This window comes from Carya illinoinensis, chromosome 3 (genome assembly GCF_018687715.1).
Source record: "Carya illinoinensis cultivar Pawnee chromosome 3, C.illinoinensisPawnee_v1, whole genome shotgun sequence".
Lineage (NCBI taxonomy): Eukaryota > Viridiplantae > Streptophyta > Magnoliopsida > Fagales > Juglandaceae > Carya > Carya illinoinensis.
In genome coordinates this window covers 54,126,261-54,148,064 of record NC_056754.1, presented here as the reverse complement: position 1 = coordinate 54,148,064, position 21,804 = coordinate 54,126,261, and the positions used below count along the sequence as shown (strand labels likewise).

The 21,804-nt window shown below is 32.6% G+C and overlaps 2 protein-coding genes and 1 long non-coding RNA gene across 6 annotated transcripts; all 3 read left to right on the top strand.

The window, feature by feature from the left end:
* Positions 1–5,577: 5,577 nt before the first annotated feature.
* LOC122303466 lies at positions 5,578–6,748 on the top strand. The gene is made up of 2 exons (XM_043115261.1): positions 5,578–5,790; positions 6,500–6,748. Exons 1-2 carry the CDS (start codon positions 5,651–5,653, stop codon positions 6,687–6,689), a joined length of 330 nt encoding a protein of 109 aa, XP_042971195.1. The 5' UTR covers positions 5,578–5,650; the 3' UTR covers positions 6,690–6,748.
* A 1,496-nt stretch (positions 6,749–8,244) lies between these two features.
* Positions 8,245–9,514, top strand: LOC122303947. Its single transcript, XR_006240865.1, has 3 exons — positions 8,245–8,336; positions 9,133–9,227; positions 9,425–9,514. It is a non-coding gene; the product is annotated as an uncharacterized LOC122303947 (long non-coding RNA).
* A 6,394-nt stretch (positions 9,515–15,908) lies between these two features.
* LOC122305348 (serine/threonine-protein kinase 19) lies at positions 15,909–21,517 on the top strand. 4 transcript variants are annotated; one of them, XM_043117812.1, is made up of 8 exons: positions 15,912–16,316; positions 16,415–16,488; positions 17,031–17,219; positions 17,700–17,792; positions 18,357–18,476; positions 19,796–19,867; positions 20,709–20,786; positions 20,997–21,517. In XM_043117812.1, exons 1-8 carry the CDS (start codon positions 16,214–16,216, stop codon positions 21,186–21,188), a joined length of 921 nt encoding a protein of 306 aa, XP_042973746.1. In that variant the 5' UTR covers positions 15,912–16,213; the 3' UTR covers positions 21,189–21,517. The 4 variants fall into 4 exon arrangements, with proteins under 4 accessions (XP_042973748.1, XP_042973746.1, XP_042973749.1 ...); XM_043117813.1 differs by having other exon boundaries at positions 15,923–16,316; positions 17,031–17,111; XM_043117814.1 differs by lacking the exon at positions 18,357–18,476 and having other exon boundaries at positions 15,909–16,316.
* Positions 21,518–21,804: the final 287 nt, after the last annotated feature.

Here is a 21,804-nt window from a genome sequence, read left to right as displayed (position 1 = left end):
AATAAGCATAAACAAAGATATCCTCATTGAATTCTAAATAAAACCAAACTTACAACTAGCTAGCAAAACAGAACACATGAGGTCTGTTTATTTTCTTTGCTGTTCTTCTGCATATTTGGTGGGTAAAAGTCTTTAATTTAGGTAAAATCTGAACTTTTATCCAAATTTTAGACTTGAAGCCATCGGCAACACTCTCATACGAACGTTAGCGTGATTGGAGGCATTTTAAAAAAAGTTAAAAAATAAAGACCCAGATTGCCATGACTAAATAGCTGTTATTTTCTTCCTAGCCAGCTTCTTTAATTTACAGAAATATTGATAAAATTAAGTACATGACTATATGTGACAGTCCAAAAAATCAAAAGCTTACCCTCACTTTAATGCGTGCTACTGTTTACTTTTCGAAGCGTACATGACCATACCACTTCAGCAAGCAATTAGGCTTGTGAGTTTAGCCAGTACGTACTTGACGCGTTAACTTTATTAAATTATGTGGATTTTAGGCATTAATGGGTCCGTAAGGTCATTTTCATTTGTATTTTCCTTCAAGCTACCATTTATTCAGTAGCCTCATGGGTATAGATGAATGAATATTCTGAAAACAAGAGGCCCGTTTGGAATGGCCCATAGATTCCAGAGCTACACTACTATCTGAAGCCTTTCTCAAAATTCTCACACACGCATGATTAAATACTGCATATATATAGCTTGAATATTAATGTTGTATCTATCTAATAAGACAAACATAAAAGTATAATTAGAAATACTATAAGATAAACATAAATAACATGACTATTTAATATATTTTCTTTGCTGTTCTTCTCATATTTGGTGGGTAAAAAAATTGATGAATTATAAAAGGGAATGAGTCTACAAAAAATTACATTATGCTTTACCAACCAGATATAAGGAACAACATTGAACAACATTGAATGCCCAACCAAATACATTAAACACATTGAATGCCCAACCAAATATAAGGAACACCCTTGAACAAATACGAGCTTAGCTCCTAACAAATTATTGATGTTATAGAAATATCATTTAAATTCATCTATAACACTAATGCTATTTCTCAACAACCATTGGTTCTTGACGCTAGATGATGCAAAGCCTAAGATTTAAAGGCTAAATCTTGCAATGCCTTTGGGGACTTCCATGTAAATGCATGTACTACTAAATCAGAATAATTTTAGACAAAACACATGGAGATAGCGCTGACCCAAGCGAAAATCAACTATAAACCTAGAAAAAGGGATCCACCCAAATCGAGAGAGACAGAGACACAGAGAGAGAGAGAGAGAGAGAGAGAGAGAGAGAGAGAGAGAGAGAGAGAGAGATTAACACACCTTAGGTTTTGAGACAGAGACGGACGTGAGAACTTGAGATTTGCAATAGCAATAGCAATTGCCATCGGCTAGGGTTGAGAACTTGAGAGACGATAGTGACGAGCGTGACAGAAGACTGAAGAGTGACTTTTTTGTTTGAGTCTTCGAGAGTAATTTTCGTTTGAAATGTGATAGAAACGGTGTCATTTTGGGGGGAGGAAATGACCGGGTGTATAACCCGGTTACAGATTACCGGGTTATAAAATCGGATCCGGGTTTATAATAACCGCCCAAGTGTAATCCGGGTGGATAATCGCCCGTATTACACTTGGATCCAGATTTTCGGACTCGACCGGGTAAAAATCCGGTCCGGATGCACACCCTTAAATATAATGGGTTCATCATCGGATTGAGTTCTGTATAAGGTTAACAGGATTCAACATTATGTAGGGATTTCATATGAAGGATGTGAATACCAATTTAAAGCACTACTCACTGCAATAGAGGTGGGCCACTCACTTGAAACTAAATCAAAAATTAAGAAAAGTAGGGAGTTCAAAGCATTTTTCTTGGATAATCAACTACGACGCTAATGGAGATAATTCAAGTTGAGGGAATACAAAAGGGAGGACATTATGAAGTCATCCTTGTAGAGGGAATTTCGGGTACTTGAGTATTAGTCTTACAGGAAATAAGCGGTTGGGAAGGTATGTTCTATTCCTATTTGGAATTGGTGTATTTTGGATAGATTTCTAATTTTCACAAGCTTATTGGTCATTAGGGGCTCTCTAGTATGGATTGGGTATTTTCTTGTATATAGTATACAGGGCAGGTTTGGTAATAAAAAAATCTCAACTCAAATTCAAAATTCTCATCTCATCATTACAATTTTTTCAAATTCACACACAAAATATAATAAAAAATTCAACATTTTCAAATCTCAATACAACTTTTTCAAATTTCAAAACAATAATAACACTAAAAATTAATATTTTAAACTTTTATCTCAACTCAAAATTATCATCTCTACCTCAAAATTCTCATTATATATATATATATATAATACCTTTACTTATAATAAAAAAACAAAAAGAAGGTATACTTGACTTAGCTAGAAAAAAAAAGGGGCAGAGAAACAAGTATATAAGAATGGAAGTTCCACAAGGGTGTAGTGTAAAGTTATTCAAGCATATATATGATATGATACCATCCCCCTCTTAGGAGTGAAAAAAAAAAAAAAAACAAAGAACTAGTAAACTGGACTGGATCGGTGGGTTTGGTCCGGTACCAAGTTCGGTTCAGCCTAGTATTGGTTTCATTTTTTTCAAAATCGGTCGAAATCGATTCGGTCCCGATTTTCCTTTTTCTAACACCAGACCTAATCGATTCATATATATTTTAATTTTTTATATTGTATAAAACATTTTTATATGATTTTTTGTATTATATATAATTATATATAAAAATAAGTTTGAATTATATGATAAATTACTAATTAGTATAATTTTAAATTTTAAAATCATATATCTATAGTAATTATATAAGCGAGAATCGGCGTGCTACAGTGTTAGGAACAATGATTTTTTCACTTTTCATTTTTTTCTGTGTACTATATTGTAATCTCTTTTTTAACCCTCGTGTTGTGCTTTTGTATCCGTTTAAAAGTAGATTTTTTGGTCTTTTGATCTTTTACTGCAGCTATGTCAGACAGTCGGCATCTTTATCTTTTCTTTTCTCTTTTATCTTTCTACTTTCTTGATTTTCTCTTTCTTCCGAAAGTGATGTTTTTCTCTCTTCTTTCTCTTCGTTTCTCTCTTCTTTCTCAATCGGAGACCCCTATCACACCTGACGAAAAGAATCCTTCAGCAGCCCTCCATCACTCAAGCCGCCGCATGAGTGCATTTCAGAGCCCCTTATCACCGTCGTTCGTCACCTTCATCGTCGTTCGTCACCATTTGTCCGTTGCTGCCATCGCTAAGCTCATACATGGTAATATTTCAATTTCGGTCTCTTTCCTAAGGGTCTGTTTTGCCACTGTTGCCTTTATCACAGAAGATCTTCCTATTTCTTTTTCTCTGTAATTTTGGTCGCAAGGTCTCTACTACTGCTATTGATTTGTGATTTACTCGAGCACCTTGCTGTACATGAGCATTTGCATACAATGAAGAGAAATTCAGCGATGGTTCATGAATCTTGCCTTCATCTTGTTGTCTTTGCGTCTGCTCCTTCAGTTCCAAGACAAAAAAAACTCAACTTTATAAATATCATCAATTAAATGAAGAAAAAGCAAATTTTTTCATCCATTTTTTGTCAGAATATGTCAATGAACAACGACAACACCATAGCTGCTACTTCTTCTTCTTTACTAACATCGAGATCTTGGTCTCTGTCTTTCCTGTCTTTTTTTTTTTTTTTCCACTGGACCCATTTTCAGACTCTGAATCATTACCGTCTACAGGTTCGTATTGCAATATCTTTTGTTACTCTTGGTATCTTTCAAAAGACTTGAATGCTTTATGTTTGGGTTTGGATCTTGTTCTTTTTCAACATGTTTCGCAATTTTGTGAAACCCATCCGTATTTCGTGTGGTTTCAGGGCAAATTCCCTAGGAAATTCTTGGTAAAATGGAATTGAAGCTTCCCACTTTCTGTTTTTACCCTTGGTTTTATTTAAAGTTTTGACTTTGTCTAAGTTTCTGCCAAAAATCAAAGGAGATAGGGCTCCGATTTCTCGTCGATGAAGACCTCAAGTGGGCGAGGGGCTGGGATGGGCCACCAGGCACCAGGTTGAGAGGGAGACGAAGAGATGCGAGGGTGAAAGGGGGAGATCAACTTCCATCCATTTATGTTGTATTGGAAACTAATCTTTTGTTTTTTCTTATTTGTACTATCATCTAATTAATATCCTCCAATTCACTATGCTTATCCTAAAAGAGTTCATAAAATTTATTATTCCTTCCATCCACAACAAAAGTAATTTCCATTGTATGGTTTGGGGTTGATGATGCTTTGAGTTTTTTTTTTTTGGCATGTCATCATTTTTTTGCTTTAGTTAATCTGATTTATTGGTTTATTTCTTGCAGAGAATCTACACTTTTGGTTAGGGGATATGCACTTTTTGGTTTGGAATTGATGGTTTGGGGTTGATGATGCTTTTTGTTTTTGTTTTTTTTTTTCATGTCATCGGTTTTATTTTTGCCTTTAGTTAGTCTGATTTTTTGGTTTCTTTGTTGTAGGGAGTTTTCACTTTTTGGGAGGGAATCTACACTTCTTGGTTTGGAGTTAATGGTGCTATGTTTTGTATGTCTTTTAGATTTTTTTTGGGTTTGGATTTGTATATTTTCTTATTCATTCTTTTTTTGGATTTGTATATTTTGTTATTAATATATTTATCTCGGTTTGTAGATTGTTGGGTTCCTATATGGTTGTTGGTATCCTTTATATCATGTTCTTGGAATTTGTTTGTGAATTGATACATTAAGTATCGTAGATATCAATTATTGAGGCCCAACTACTATTTTTATTTTCTTGCTCTTTACTTTTTGGCTAATTTTTTTTTTCCTTTTTGGTTGGAAAATGGCCAAAAAAGGATTCTATTTTTTTTTTTTTTTTGCCTATGGTTTAAGATGGGAAATAAGAAGCAAACCTTAAACTGTATTATACTACTTGTTTTTCTCTTATTGCCGGGATTATCCTTTTTGGGGGCATTCTAGCACCTTCTATAAGTTATCTCTAGACTAAATCTTGTGATTGATTTAACCAATGCTTCATATAAGAGACTTTTTTGTTTACATTTTATGCTTAATTCTCTCTCTCTCTCTCTCTCTCTCTCTCTCTCTCTCTCTCTCTCTCTCTCTCTCTCTCTCTCTCCATGTTTTTTAATTTATGTATTATTTTTTTTATGGATTTGATGATATGTTCTATATTTTTGTTTGCAGAGGAAGGAGAATATTACTCCGATTGGCTTAAAGATCGCAGTAATTTCAACTCCGTGCCGTGTTTTTTATGTATTTGTTTATCATAACCAGTGTTTCATTTGCTTGTTTAGGAAAACCTAATGGGTTTTTTTTTATTACTCTACTTGATTGAGTTTTAGATTTTTGTGGATTTTATTTTTTTGAGCTAATTAGGATTTGCAATATAACTTATCAGATATTATTTTTGTAGAAACGCACTAAAGTGGAAGATACAAACCTGAAAAGGGCCCCCAACGACCTCCAAAATAGAATTGATATTCTACGAAAGCGAGCAGAAGTAAGTCCTAAATATATTTTTGTTTTTATATTTGCTAAGTTTCTTTTGTTACTAAGTTGTGATGTTTCTATGTTTGACGACGGGCCTGTCATTGATGCCATTGTGTGGCACGATGGAGAAGTATGGACGGCTGCTCTTGACACACACAGTCTTGAAGATGATCTGGATTCTGGGAAACTTTATAACTTTATCCCCTTGACTAATCATAGGTATGCTCAGTTGCTTGTGACTCTTGCATGTCTTCAAAAGATTAAAAATGGCTTTTGTTTAGATAGAATCAGGATTATATTGAATTGAAATAATAGAATTTACAAATATCCTTAAAAACAACAAGTTAAGTTTGAGGGTATATTGGTATATGTATGTTGCAGTTCAGCATCACTGATCGCTGTAGTTATAAATTGACTGGTATTGGTCTGATAAAATAGAAATACAACAAAATTTTAAATTTTTTTTTATGTTTTTTTCTACATTGGGATTTGAAAATTTTCAGAAACCAAAGAATCAAGGCTAGATAGTTGAATTAATATCACTTGAGTTGAGGTTTTGGTTCTTTATGACCCATTTGATGAAAACTCCTGGCAGCCATATAAAAGGCTTTTAAAGTTTGTTAAATTGTATTCCTTCTACTTATAAAAAGAGGTTTATTAAATTGTAGACTATAGAATCCACGGGCCTATGATATCTTAAACGAACATCTACACTTATTTATATTTTGCGAGTTTTTGGAAATTTTGTTATTTGTTATTGTCTTATTGATAAATAGCGAATATTTTGGTGTAATTATAGAGAAGCCTAGGTCAGCCATCATGCAATAATAGCTACACTGGCTTAGTTCTTTTTTTTTTCTTTTATCCGGGAATTCCTTTTTTAAGTGTTAATTTGTTCCAACATCCTTTTGTTAAATGAGTTGCGCAGGCTACTGGGTTTCAGTATAAGAAGCTCTAGCAGTGTGGTGGATTTTTTGTTTTTTATAAGTAGCGTTGAGGTTGATATTACTGGTGGATCGTTAAGTTCTCAGGCTCTGCTGAAGCAGGAGGCATCCATTGCATCGCCAAAAAGCACTACACTCAAAGCAGACACGCTATTTCTTTTCCCTCTTATGTAACTATTAATATATATGGATGCTTGATTATCCAGATGCTTGGTTACTATGCTACGAATGGTTGTATCATAATTTATTTAGTATACACATAATTTATTACTGCATCATGGAAAATTTACTGGTGATAGAGTAAAATTTGTTAGTCCATTACCTTCTGGAGTTTCTCCACTGCCTAATTCAGTAATTCTCCTCAAGGTAGTCTTTCTACATGTTATAAATTGCAACATCCATTAGCAATCATTTTTGGATGTTTTTATAGCTATAAGTCATTAAGAAATCAAGGGAAAAGGGTTGAAAACTTGAAGAATCTGAGAGAGAAAAGAACTTGCTGCTATCTGTTACAATTTCTATTACTATTTGTTTCAAATTTTTGTGCTGTCTGTTTTGATTTTCATGTTTACATGATCCTTCTTTTAGTATTGAGTTTTAATTTTAATGTAGAAGTATGTTCTTCCTCCTTAGTTTAAGTTTTTCCCTTCCATCCATTTCTCAAACATCAATTGTAACCTCTTGTCTTTATTTATTTTTAGTTATTTATAAAATATGGGATTAAATTAAAGAAGGTCTTGAATGCACTTTTAATATTGCATCACTCACTAGGGATTTTCAATTTACGTCAATTCTCCAATGGATGTTGATTGATTAAAAAAGTATGTAAAAGTTTTTGGGGTTTTAGTCATTCGGAATTTCAAATCTCTAGGTGCAATTTTTCTCTTAAAAAAGTTTTAGGGTATTGTTTTAGGGAATAAGGGTATTCTTATATTGATGTTTCTTATTAAGGGGCTCCAATTCTCAAGAACTTACGAAAATTCTAATATAAAGAGTCGGGTTTGGTTCTAATATGGATAGGTGGGGTTTGGTTCGAATTATGCACTTTGCTATTGATTTTGAACCTGTTCTTAACCTAGCTTTCTTTCCTAAACAAACTATTCCCTTTTTTTTTTCCTATTGACTGATTAGAATTCCAATATGGGTGCGCAAGAAAACATTCTGTCATTCCCTACCACCAGCCTTGTGTGTTTGTACTTCTGTTTCTTCGGACTTGAGCCTTGAGGAACTGGTTAATAAAAATTGACTGACTTTCTTACTTCTAACTCCTACAATTTTAGTTATTGAGCGATGCCAGTTTGAAGCCTACTTATCTTGTAGAGTTTAGAAATAGCTTCCATAAAAGATGCTAATGGTGACTTGGATCTAACCTTCTAATGATAGCTTACATAGGCCAGCCCATTTTTAAAAATCAAGGTTATGGGAGAGGGAATTCTAGATACTGCTCTTGATATGCTTTTCTTTTTTTTTGGGGGGGGGGGGGGGGGGGGGGGTGGTGGTGGGGAGGAGGAGGAATTGTTAGTATAAATTGTTTTACATATTAAGAAACTATTGTTGAGTGGGCACGCAGAAGTTGTTTATTTTTTAAAGAATATTCAATGGAAAACATTTTTATGAATTTGTGTTTGTCGTGTTTGAAACACTTGTTCTAGATATATTTTTCTTCATGCTTTTGATTGTGGCTTTTTTTCAACTTCTATCTTAAATCACTTTGTAGTTTTGTTATTCTCAGGTTCCAGTATTTTCTGGTTTTCCAGCTTCCCCAAATGGTGATTTTCAGATGTTCCCAGTCATGTACCCTGCACTTATACCAGGGTTTAGGTAGGTTTTGGAAAGAAGGATAATTTAGTCAATTCAGTGATAAAATTGTTGACAACTTGGTAGCTGCATGCGTTAGGACTGCAAAGGAGTCCTCTAAGGGGAATCTACATAGAACAACTCTTTTGTATTTATGACAGTTTAGCAATGGGTTGAATTTTGTTGAGGTTGAATTTTTTTTATTTTATCCTCGTCAACAGTATGAAAGTAGTAGTAAAATTGAATAAGAAAAAAATTTAAAATATTTTGCTATTGTTATTTTGTTATTTTATTTTATACCAAAAATTTAGAGGTTATTTTAATGGAGAATTCAGTATAATACTTTTGTTCAAGAAAATACAGCACAAAAGTAGTTTGCACTGTATGGTTTGGGGTTGATGATGCTTTATTTTTTTTCCCTTTAGTTAGTTTGTTTTTTTGGTTTCTTTCTTGCTGGGAATTACACATTTTGGTAGGAAATCTACACTTTTTGGTTTGGAGTTGATGGTGCTTTGAGGTTTTTATGTCTTTCAGGTTTTTTTTTTCTCACTTTGGATTTGTATATTTTCTTATTGATTTTGTTTTTTGGATTTATATATTTTGTTATTAATACATTAAGCTTGGTTTGTATATTGTTAGGTTCCTATCTTGTTGTTGGTATCCTTTATTTTATATCATGTTCTTGGAATTCTTTTGTGAATTGATACTATAAGCATCGTAGATATCAATTAGTGTGGTTGGAAAATGGCAGAACAAGGATTCTAATTTTTTTTTTTTTTAAAGATGGCTTCTGGTTGTTCATCTTATATTATGAATTTAGGAATGTGTCACCAATGTACAAAGCCACACCAAGCCAGCCAGATCTGCCATTCTCTTCTCGATCTCCTCCACCATGCCTTAGAAATGGTGGTTTCGGTAGTTCTCTCTCTCTCTCTCTCTCTCTCTCTCTCTCTCTCTCTCTCTCTCTCTCTCTCTTCACTGCCCATGGCTAAAGAAGCCTAGCTCAGCCATCATCACTCTCTTTGTATGGGATTTGACTGATTTTTTTTGTTTTGTTTTCGTAGTTGTTGCATTTACCGAGTATTGGGATTAACTCACAGTTCATCATGTAGATCTATGAAGGTTTAGCTCACCCATCAAACATCATTTGGAAAGCGGCGTCTGAATTTTTGAAATTGGGATATGGTCTTCTGCAATGGAGTGAGTATACATAAGCCCCACTAACTCATTCATTGTGTTTCTTTTCAAGTTTCTAAATAATATTTTGCTTTATTTTGAGGTTCTAATGGCTTAAAACATCATCCAAATGCTTGGTAAATAGATGGTATTCGAACAAGACTTTGGATTGTTTAATGAAAGGGTAGAAAAGCAAGCTTTTATTTGCTTGGGTAAGTAAATATTTTGTACTTTATGAATTCCGTTTTGAATGTAACAAGAACTATTTATGAAATTGCTTGTTGCATTTCTCAGCTTCCTTCCTCCTCGGTTACATCTGCAAACATTTTTTTCTCCCTTACTTTTTTAGGACCAAGAAAGATGCACTGATTTTGGGTTCAAGAGCTTGGAGAATAGGAACAAGCCCATCCTTTTTAAAGATTTCAAGAAACTCGGGAATTTTGGAGTTAAATAGTCTGGGTTTCACAATAGCTCGAGTTTCTAATTTCGTTTTTAATTTTTTTTTTGTGCAGCCTCATATAGCAATATTTCCTGATGATGAATACAAGGCCAATCAAATTAATGATGTCGCTTTAGGTGAGAGATTTAAGATCATTTCTTAATCATATGATGTCTTAGAAAAGAGCAAATATTTATAGCCCTCAAATCCTTGAAGATTAAGTTTATATTATGATTTCAACCAATTACCCATTTAATAAATTCAAGTCTATCAATTTCCTTGATTGATCATATATTTTTTTTTCAGTCTTGAGTGTACTACAATTCCAGGCCCACTTCTCAGAAAGAAGTAACTTTAATTATCAAAAGTATATAAGAAGAGTTTTGAAAAAAGACTTTGGGAATTTGGATATACTTTGTATTGTTAGTATTCTTCAATGCACGGACAGAGTGCATTCACTTGTTAATGTTATGATGATTTGGATTTCTATAGTTTATTTATTTTGCTAGGCATTAACTGTTATTTGGGGGGCCTCATCCTCATCCCCAGATTTCTATGCTTATGAAAAGGATCATTTATGTTGGGTTTCTTTTCATCCATTTGCTTGGGTTTTTTTTTTTTTCTCTCTCTCTCTAAGTGCAATTGTTACACTTATTGTTAGTCCTATATCATCATATCCACTTATTTTCTCTCTTTCCTATCTTAGTTCTGCTAGCAAGATTATTCAATCAGTAATTCAAAATCTCAAATGTTTCACTTGGCTCACCTCCAAGTTTGCATGCTTTTGTGCAGCTCCAAAGATATCTAATGTTGATTGCATATTGAATTGTGACCAAGAGTATCTTTTTTCTATCTTTCCAATTCTGGAGCGCATTTGCATCTTCCTATGGTGGTGAGTACAATAGAAATTAAAATATGACATTTTTTATTATTATTTTGTTTTCATTCTTTTTATAAGCATTTTGTTTTCCTCTTTAAGGCCTGGCGTTTGAAACCCCATGAGTCCACCATCTGTTGTATAACTGGAATTCCCGTTGAAGTTGTTGGCAACATATTGCTCGGGTAATGCATAGTTTCCCCCAGAAAATCTTATTGCTCCTCCATCCATCCTTAGACCCAATAGATTGTAGTTTTCTTGGGGTACACTTTTCAAACCAAGTTGACTTGGGGTGTTAAAGCCACCGTCCATACCCTGAACAAGTGGAACTGGGAATCTAGTTCCCATGCTTGAGATTGGGGTGCTGTTTTGGTTGAGACATTCTATAGTGCTAGAACATGTTTGAGCAAAGCTTCCAAGTCTTTCTTCTTGCTGCAGGTCAGGAAAGTAGTCACGATAAGCACTTGAATCAATCATCATATTTTCATTTTCTGAATTCAAAGCCCTCCAATTCCTAGCAATTTTTGGGTTAACATAATCGTATGAAGAAGTCTCAAGCCTGTAATTCTCAGCATAGGGCTCTCTTAGGATAGCCGATAATGTCAAATACATAGAAGAAGCTACCTTATCAGAGCAATCTGATGGAAATTTCTGGTTATCAGGTAATCCCAACCTTTCTCCTTTGGTGTTTTCAGTTGATGAAAGAAATCCAGCAGCTTGGACATAACCAACTTGATCTTCAAGTGCTTTTGAGCAATTATTAGAATCAACCACCATCCTGCCTTGAACGGAGGGACCAGACTGGAATTTTGGCATGACAAATGACACCAATCTTGTTTCTCCATTTTCCTTATTGCTGTTGGTGTGGGGTTGTTTTGCACCCTACTTATGTCGTTTTATGTGATGCAATGTCTGATTTTTTTTGTTCAACTTCAATTAAGCTTGCTCTGAACAAATTTGGCAAACCTACAAATAGAATCAACTTCCATCCCTTTATGTTGTATTGGAAATTGATCTTTTGCTTTTTCTTATTTCTGCTATCATCTAATTAATATCCTCCAATTTACTATACTTATCCTAAAAAAATTTATAAAATTTATTATTCTTTCCATCCACAACAAATTTTTTATTACCATCAATTTTTTATAAAAAAATATTAATTTTGTCTAAAATAATAACAAACGCAACTAAGCAAACGTGCATCAAACGTTGCCCCTCCACTAGTAAATAAATATATATCATCACTATAGTCTATTGTATTAGTAGTTATGCTAATTAACTACTAATACAATATTACTATATATTATAATATACTATAATATATTACTATAATTTATATATATAATATACAATCACTATATTATTATATACTATAATATATATACTATATAATATACTGGAAAAATCATATTAGAACTGATAAAATCAAAAGTACCGATTTATGAATATAACTGTTGCAGTATTAGTTTTTCAAATCTCAAAATCGATATATATATATATATATATATATATATATCAGTTCGGTTCTAAAATATGTTCAAAACTATATCAAACCAAACCGATTATATCCATATTCCCTCCCTCCATCTCTCAACAATCCTCCCCTTTTTTAATTTTTCTTCCATTGAGAGAGGAGAGACCCTCCCCCTTCCTCACTTCCATAGTTATCTTATTCACCTAATTGAATTTTATCCTTTTATTTATACTAAGTTGGAAAATGGGAAATTTCTAATCTATCGTTCTCTAGGCACGACATCACATGCCATGTAATTAGGTTTTTCAGCTGCCAATATTTATAGAGGATGCTACTCATCATCACATACTATATATTTTAATATTATTTTTTATTTTATTTTATTCTTATTAAATAAACTAATTGAATTGTTTTATTTATCATCCATACATCACATATTTGTTATAGAAAAAAAAAATTAAAATATGTATAATGTATAGTATGTGAGGATGATAAATATAATTATTCATATTTAAAACTAATGTGAAAGTGTCATGAAAAAAAATACAACTGAGGCTCAAATATTGAGCTAAGTCTCACAAGATGCTATGTAATTTGATTTCTAACCGATATTGCGTGCCACAAATAGGCTCCAATTTAAGGATAGCAAATCGTGTTCACAGATCATGTCAAATCATGAACATTATATTATATAAATCAATCCGAGCAGGATCCGTTAAGGCTAAACAAATCATAACTTTAAATCCCAACATAACTCATTTAAACAACGGGATAATACGACACAATCTTTTTTGACTTGTTATTAATCAATTAGAAATTGAATAACATGACCTATTTCAACCTACTTTATGTAAATAGATTTAACAAATTCGAATAATCCATCATACATGATTAACATAATTTTACATAAAATTTAAAATCACAACATCTCCATAAAATATAAAACTAACCACTAATGAAAAATATCAATAAAACCAATATTTACAATCCAAACAATAAAAACACAAACCCGAATTAAAATCCAATAACAATCCAAACAATAAAAATGCCAAAATTAAAATCCTAACAAGGTCAACTATGAACATTGGTTCAAAATTATAATCTAAATAATAAAAACATAAACATATTGTAATAATAATAAACACAAACCAAAACATTTTTAGAACTTGAAGAATGAAGTGAAGCGTACTTCATGTTCTTATTGATATCCAACTCCATATTTTTTAGTTAGCTCGTCCAATTTTATTTATTGTGTTTTTATTTAAAAAGATGGCATTAGTAAAATTTTATGTCAAAAAATATTGTTATATTGAAACCATTACAATTAATTATTTAATAAAATAAAAATAATGTTACCTTGCTCACCATATAATCAATCTTTTGTGCAAACTAATGCTTCAATAATATCTACTTTTAGTGCATTTCTAAATTAATCAATGACGCACCCACCAATACTAAATGTTGATAAACAACCAAAACACATAAACTATAATAGATAAATTGCCAAAACACAACAATTATAGTAGATAAATAACCAAGGCAAATAATGTAGCCGCTATATAGCAACTATTGTGCATATCTATTGTGCAACTATAGTGGATAAACAACCAAAACAAAACAACTATAGTAGATACAAAGCAACTATTGTGCATGTCTATGATAATGTCAAACAAGAAAGTTCTAATTTCACACCAACCCAAATAAGTTCAGATGCTCACCAAAATCACACAACCGTCAAATGCCATCACAACCATGACCAATCAATTGGAAACTACAAAGGGTTTAACAACTTACTCTTGGCACTTGGTATAGACGATAAAGCAGTAGAGAGGGGCAGCCAACAGAGCAAAGAGAAGCAGATTGAGAGGGGGTAGTCAATGTGAGACATGAGATTGAGATTTTATAGGGAATGAGACTGAGATAGGTGGGAGTGGGAGCGGTGTGAGAGAGCAGGTCGAGAGACTTAAGAGTGAGGTGCGAGACTAAGATGTGGGTGGTGTGAGGTGGCAATGGGGGTGGCGCTAGGGTGGGAGTGCAGGCCGAGAGATAAGAGTTTCAAGACTGGCTGTAGTTGTGGGTGGGGGGCGGTGTGTGTGAGAGGTCCGTGAGAGTGAGAGCGAGAGTGAAAATGTTACACTTCGGGTTTTTTGGTTTTTAGGGTTAGGAATGTATAAGTGTATGTAGTTTTGAGTAAAAAGATAAATGCGTCAAAATAAGTTGATTTTTTATCAAGCGGATTTACTTGTTAGTGACTTGTTTATAAATCATATTTTAACGGGTCAATATGTTTTAATCTAAAACTATAAACATCAAACTCAAATTTGTTGATTTCGTATCGTATTTATATTAAATTCATGGATTGTATCACATATTGTTATTCCTAAACTCCATACTTTCGAATCTTTCTAAAGCTGGTTGACATCGAGCAACTCATGCTTATGCATGAGCACAATGATATGCAAAAACTAAATATCAGCATTTTTTTCTTCTTATACCTATTGATCTTTTTTTAAAGGCATATAAATCAAGGGGCTCATTTTTAATCTCTCCTTATATGCATTACAAATTCTATTAAACCAAGTTTTTTACACCATTTGATTATATACTGACACGTCAATATCATACAAATTATATAAAGTAAGCGAAACAAATTGGGTAAATTCCCGTCTCGTTGAAATTGGGCAATTGATATCTTCAAGTCTTGATCACTTATTTGAAGCCAATAAATGCTTGGTTGATAAAAAAAATAAAATTATAAATTGATATATATTGTATTAAACTATAAATATGGGAGAGGCACACCAATTTTTGTAGTGTACTGTAGCAGCAGTATGCGGATCTAAGGAAGGCATACCAATTTTTGTCATTTCAAAGCATCTTGAAAGTCGGAATCCAAACATGGAAAAGTCCAGGCTTTGCTTATTGGCCTAATAGAAGCTCAAAAAATCAAGTAAACAAGATTGTAGTGATTGGAGATTCTCTAGTGGTTTTGCAAGCAGTGAATGATCCTGATAGCACATCGGACTGGACGATCTAACCATTAATCAATGATATCATGAATGTTCTTCAAACCTTGGAAAGCTGGCAATTTACGAAAATACATTAACAACTAATCCCACCGTGCCTCTTTGATTTCCATATTGGAAGGGACCCCCGTATAAATGTGTAAAAAAAAAAACCTATAAATATATCGAAACCACTTCTTCCGCAAAACATTTCTATAGAAATTTTTTACTGAATTTTATTTTATTATTTTTTAAGTTAATAATTAATAAAATATTTTTAAATGAATTTGAAATTTTTTTATTTTTAAAAAGAAAAATTTTATTTATAAGACTCATACACTACACATCACTCTTTTTGTTATTTTTTTAATTTTTTTCTCTTACTAAATATATAATATATAGATAATTAATAGAAGAATTTTTAATTATTTTAAGAAGAATAAAACTAAATAAAATTTTTAAAAAAATTTTAAAATTAAAAAAAATAAAAAATTGTGTGGTACTTAACGTAAGGGTTATGAATAGTAATGTTCTATTAAAAAATGTTTAAAAAATTAAAAAAAATTTCGACTCATCGGCTGGGTATTCTCGATGAATCCTATGTGAATGTAGGATGACCCTAAATATATTTTGATGAAATCACATTAATTCAAATTTTATTTTATGAAATATTTTAACGATATAATTTTTACAACATCAATATTTATCATTTTTAAGTTCCAGTGTCTATCATCTTGCTATTTATGGTACATATTTGAGCTTAAAAATTATATCTCATAAATGATGATCTTGCTCTTAATAGGATGGAGATGCAGGTAAACGGTCTTTACTCGTCCTTCGATTCTGGGCAAAGTCGGTGCTCTCGAGGATCGAAGAATATACTCCAATTGGTTCCGGAATCTCGCGGCGAATTGCAGTATTGGAGACAACATGGATGAGATTCCAGAACCTTCATCCAGAGGCAGAAAACGCCTCCGGGACCAAGAAGATACCGAGCTCCAATGCAGCGATCTTGATCAGACTCTATCCCTAGGTAAATTATATATTTATATATATATTTTAAAAATCTTGAATTTGAAATATTTTAATTTTGTTCAAGCGATTACTATTATTTTTGTTTCATTAATGCAGAGGAAAATCTTCCATTTAGCGATACACTGGTGGCGCTGCGCATGATGCGAGGTCAGTTCCCGCACATTGAGAAGGTTAGGGTTCATCATTTTCTCCAGAAAATTCAGGATAATGTTTAACCTGCTTGCATAATGTGCTTCGTTGGTAATATGAAAATCCAGTTACGCGTAATTTGAAAATTAGGGTAAGGATTTTACTATTTACTACCTAATTGTTCATTACTCTTATTCGTCTTGCAGTTCAGCTTTTGGCTTATAGGTCCTAAAATTTTAATGCCTGTTATACTTGTTAAGTTTGGCCAATAAAACTCTTAACAACTTATCTGGACACGAAGAGATTGTTTGCCTGATTTTGATGCCTGTTATACTTGTTATTCCTAAAAATTACTCATGTCATACCACTCAAATCAACCTAGAGGAATGAATTTGTGACATAAGTTTAAGTTTGGCCTAATTAATTAGTCAACAAGTATGAGCAAGCTTCTAATTCGCTTAATGAAGTTTTCACTCTATACATTGTAGAATTTTTTAACATTTAATATTGTACAAGGTAATATTTATTTATTCCATTAATGTCCTTGAATTTTGTTAAATTAATGTATGTTCTCACTTCTCAGGTCGCAATTCAGCCCTTTGTTTTAAGGTCACAATTGTACAGCAGCGTAAAGGACAGGACGCAAGTGGATAGAGAATTGGAGGTCTGGTTTTTGGCCTTAATTTTGAAGAATTTTGTTGAGTCCAGAATGGGGTACCAATATCTGGCGATTATTTCAGTTATTTATTATCATTTCCCTTTCTATAGATGGGTAAGTTAAACGGGGGAAAGGGTTTCTAATCTTTTAAATTTTTTTCTTCGTGGTACTAAACAAACATTAATTTCTTAATTCAAGCCTTAAATTAGGTACAATTGGAGGTGAATATTTCTGTTTATATGTGAAGCAACTCCTATTCATACTCTTAATTCCTTTGTTTTGTGCCGTATTCCTAAATTGTTGTCTTGCAATAATAAAGAAAAAACAAAGAAGAAAAATGAAGGAAGAAAAGAAAAAAAGCATACTAAAGTGATCATTTATAAATGCATGCTATATATCCGATAGAAAAATGATTTTTCAAGTTTAATTTAACAGTGAATATTACTCATCAAAATAAATTTAATAATTTTAAATTTTAAATAGTACGTAGTTTCTTTGATTTTTTATGTTTCTTGTGTCTGAAATTTTGGTTGTTTTAATTCTGTTTCAAAGTTGTCTATGATTGACATAGGGTGTGATGGTTTTTTTGTGCAGTGTTTAAGAAGAGAGAAAGTAGTGCGCATTTTCAAATTAAATACTGGACAGGATGATCATGCTGTAATGTTTCTGGATGACTATCTAAACCAGGTTGGTTGCATTTGAGTAATTTCACGTTGTCTAGAAGGATAAAGGGTCATATTTTTCGTGTGCATTTTCAAATTAAATACTGGACAGGATGATCATGCTGTAATGTTTCTGGATGACTATCTAAACCAGGTTGGTTGAATTTGAGTAATTTCACGTTGTCTAGAAGGATAAAGGGTCATATTTTTCATGGAAGCACATACAAGGGTGGGGTTTAATGTGAAAAACTTAAAACAGAGATTCTCCCACACATAATCTGGGTTTGTGCTTGGTGGCGAATGGACACCGTGGTTTTGGTGACTATGGTGCGCTTGGTTTTCTGTGCACCAGCCATATCTACAATGCCAACCCTTTTGAGGGATTGGAAGCCCATTAATAATTGAGAAATATTCTAGCCACAAAGTTATTTTTTTTTATCGGTACTCTAGCCACAAAGTTATTTATTATAAAGTAGATATGATGGATCACATGAAGTCACGTCAGTTTTTTAGATTACTTTTGTATAATTCCTTTGTGGCTATAACATTCCTCTTAATAATTTTCTCCTGTCTATTTTTTTGTGTCTAGATAGAATGTGTTGTGAAAAGACTGGGAGAAAAGAAGCAGGGTGATCTTGAAGTTTTTAAATGGTTTAGAACACATGTTGTGGATGCTAAGCTGGAATCTAGTATAGAACATCAAGAGCTTGTGAGTGTTATGAATATCAATCCACTTTTATCTTTTTTTAAATACTATTTATTCTCCTCCCATAAAAACTTTTCTATGAATAGTCAAACATAAACTTTTATGCCATTACCTTGTTCTTTTGGTGACTTCTGTTACGGTCTTATTAACTGCATGTGCGCTTATGTGTGTGAGTACATATGTTCTCATCCATGCATGTTTAACCAAATTTATGCATCCTAAGCAATAGTTTTCCACATGTATTGAGCTTCTCTACTTAGAAGCTCTTTCCAAGGAAAAATAAAGGAATAGTAGATGTGCATTATTTTGTGTGTTGCATTATCTCTTAGAATAATTCCTCTCTCTATGTCAATATTTAAAATTTAAATATGCCAGAACGTTTTGCCTTATATTGATGCTCTAGATAAATATTGATTTGTACTGTTTTTTCATCAAGAAGGTATTTTTGTTGTGAATTATTTTTGAACAGAATTACTTATCAAAAAATTTTTTTGGACAGAATTGAGATTTTTGGGTATCTGCCCGAGAATTCTACTACCTACCATGTAATTTTTGCGCTTGGAAATTTGTGAAGCACTTAGAAGATAGGCACTTTTTAGCTATATATTAATAAGAGGAAAAAGCTTGAGTATGCTGGTTGTTTACCAGAACAACTCCAAAATAAATAAATATATCCCAAGTTCCATATATCAAGCCTTTATGCATTTCTCTAGTAGGTACAATGGTACATTAAGAGCACTGAGATGTATGATAAAAATTTAATATCATTGGGACTGATAGACTTATTTCTGAATGCTAGAGAGAAACAGTTCTTCAATAATCTTGTGATTGTTCATGTTTGTCTTTTTTTAATTGAGAAAAAAACATCTGACATTTTTGTAGAGACGATGGTTATTAATTGATGAATCTCTTTACCTTTTTGGTCTGGATATTGGGTTTTTCATAAATTAAATATTTATAATTTTAATTATTTTTAATTGGTTGGGCTTTTGAATTTGTATAACAATGGACCAAAAGTTTTTCTAAAAAAAGAACTCTTTTTTCCAAAAAAAAAAAAAAAAAAAAAACCGTTTCTGAGGTATGTATGGACATATCTATATTTAAAAAGCTTGGTACTTTCACCTAAAAATTGTCCTTTTGGTTACCTATTTTTTTACTATTTTTCTATATAATGAATGTGAAGGGTGCTTATTTATTTATTTATTTTTTTATGAAACATTTTTTTTTGGTATAAGGGAGTTATTCTATAAATGGTAAAACCGCTTGAACTATTTGCTGTATTAGATACAACACAACTCAAAAGAACAATGCTTTTGCTGCAGCATACGCTCTTATCACTTGGGGGAAAGGTTAAGGATGGACACATCTCCCTTTTAATCAATGCTGGCCTTTTTGTAAGTATACTGGAATCTTCAGTGATATAGTTTTAATGTTGTTCTTTTTAGAATTCTATGATTAGTTATAGTTGTATTTTGTACTTGTTTTGCTGTGTGCGTGTGTATTTGGAATTGGAACTTGAACTGATATTCTGATTAGGAAGATTAAGCTTTGGAGAGGTTTTACATGGTGTTTAAACATGGCAGGTTAAAAACATATATTTTTTTTGATAGGTAAACAGTAATATTAATAAGAATAGGCAAAGCCCAAGTATACAAGATGTAATACAAGAGATAAGACCTATCTAGTTCGCTAAAGAAGAAAGAAGAAAATCGTGTACATTTTGGCCATTAAAAACATATAATACGATAGTGACATTAACAGAAGTTATGTTCCCTTACCGATTAAAAAAAAAAAAATAGAAGTTATGCTCTCTTGCCATAGGCTGGGTTTGTGCTTGTTTTCATGGGAGAGGAATATTCTTAATGTTTGAATGAGATTTATACTCAACAAATAAAAGTAATGTATGTAGATTATTGTAAGGTATTGAAGTTTCTACTCTCAAACACATAAAAATAAAGGTATTTAGGATATTGCAAGGTATTGATGTGAACATGGAAACTTCATCGTCTTTAATGAGTCACAATTGCACGAATCAATCTGAATAGTTATGTATAACTTATAAGTGAGTTTGTGGGTTCCTTTTTTAATTCATAGCATGGATCATGACCTCCTGGAATATCTGTGTGGATGATTTTAGTTTGTTGTTTATTATTTTTCTTTTTGGTTCTTTCTAAAAAGGTTTGGTGGCATTCAGCCCTGTCTTCTTACTAACAACTGCTATCTTCTTCTTTTTAGACTCGTCAGCTTATTGATCCAAACATGTACTGGTTTGCAATTCCAAATATTGGTTCAGTGCTAAAGGGTCTCTCTCAGGTATGCGAATGCTTTGCATGTTTATTTATTTGCATACCATTCTGGTGGGCAATAAGAAACAATTTCTGCAAATTACATAATCATGGCCAATGTGAAACGGAATAATCTCCGACTGTAATGTGGATTAGAGTTTCTTAACCAGATTGTACCAAATGAATCATCTTCCCGACAACTGGGTATGATGTGTTTAATCGATTCTTTCGGTTACAGGGAAGAAAGGAAGTGCTTTCTTTTCTAAACCGCAGGAGATACAAAGAGATGATGTTAACTTCTATGGAGAAGAAGCGTCTCCGGTTGTCTCCACTTGATATGAGATTTCATCTTCGTGATCTGATTGGCTCTGGTCACCTCAAAACAAACCAGACATCAACTGGCTTAGTTGTTCAAGTGTCCAAAGATTAAAACCCCAGGAAGACACTATCTCTCCTCTTGGGTCCATCTGATGATGACAATACTTCTCTTGGTTGTCAATCTTGAGAAGAGGTAAAGTTTCTTATGCTCTGGAATGATAAGCTACCGATACTATCCATAGATTTACACGTGGTGATTAAAGTGACTAAGATACACCCATAGGAAATGTTTGGTTCACAAAGAGATCCCACAAAATAAAACTTACAAGCTGATATGGTTAGTTGTGGTGCATTAGATTATAAAACTATATTCATTATAAAACGGATTTAATATATCACATTTAGTTACATTGATTTATGAAATTACTTTTGTGAACTTAATCAGTTCATACCCGTCTTGAAAGTACTGTCATTATCAAGTTTGGTCGCTATTAGAAAGTATAACGTCAATACGACTCAACCCAAGCTTATATACTATTGCGTTGAAGGAAAATAAATATATGAGTATAAACCATATCACCATCTTACCTGCATCTCATTATATATAATGTGGTATATTTATTACCATTTGTTAATAAATAAACATGTAATAAATGATCATTCAATGGTAATAAATGTTTTATATCTTACTTAGTGAGATATAAGTAGGATAGTAGTATGGTGTATAG

Excerpts from the sequence above, each read along its gene's own strand:
- LOC122305348 (XM_043117812.1), top strand. The coding sequence starts at position 16,214 with ATGGATGAGATTCCAGAACCTTCATCCAGAGGCAGAAAACGCCTCCGG. Across the intron at positions 17,220-17,699 it reads ATTTCCCTTTCTATAGATGG|TGTTTAAGAAGAGAGAAAGT; the intron begins GTAAGTTAAACG and ends TTTTTTGTGCAG. Across the intron at positions 19,868-20,708 it reads TAATCAATGCTGGCCTTTTT|ACTCGTCAGCTTATTGATCC; the intron begins GTAAGTATACTG and ends TCTTCTTTTTAG.
- LOC122303466 (XM_043115261.1), top strand. The coding sequence starts at position 5,651 with ATGTTTGACGACGGGCCTGTCATTGATGCCATTGTGTGGCACGATGGA. Across the intron at positions 5,791-6,499 it reads ATCCCCTTGACTAATCATAG|GCTACTGGGTTTCAGTATAA; the intron begins GTATGCTCAGTT and ends TGAGTTGCGCAG.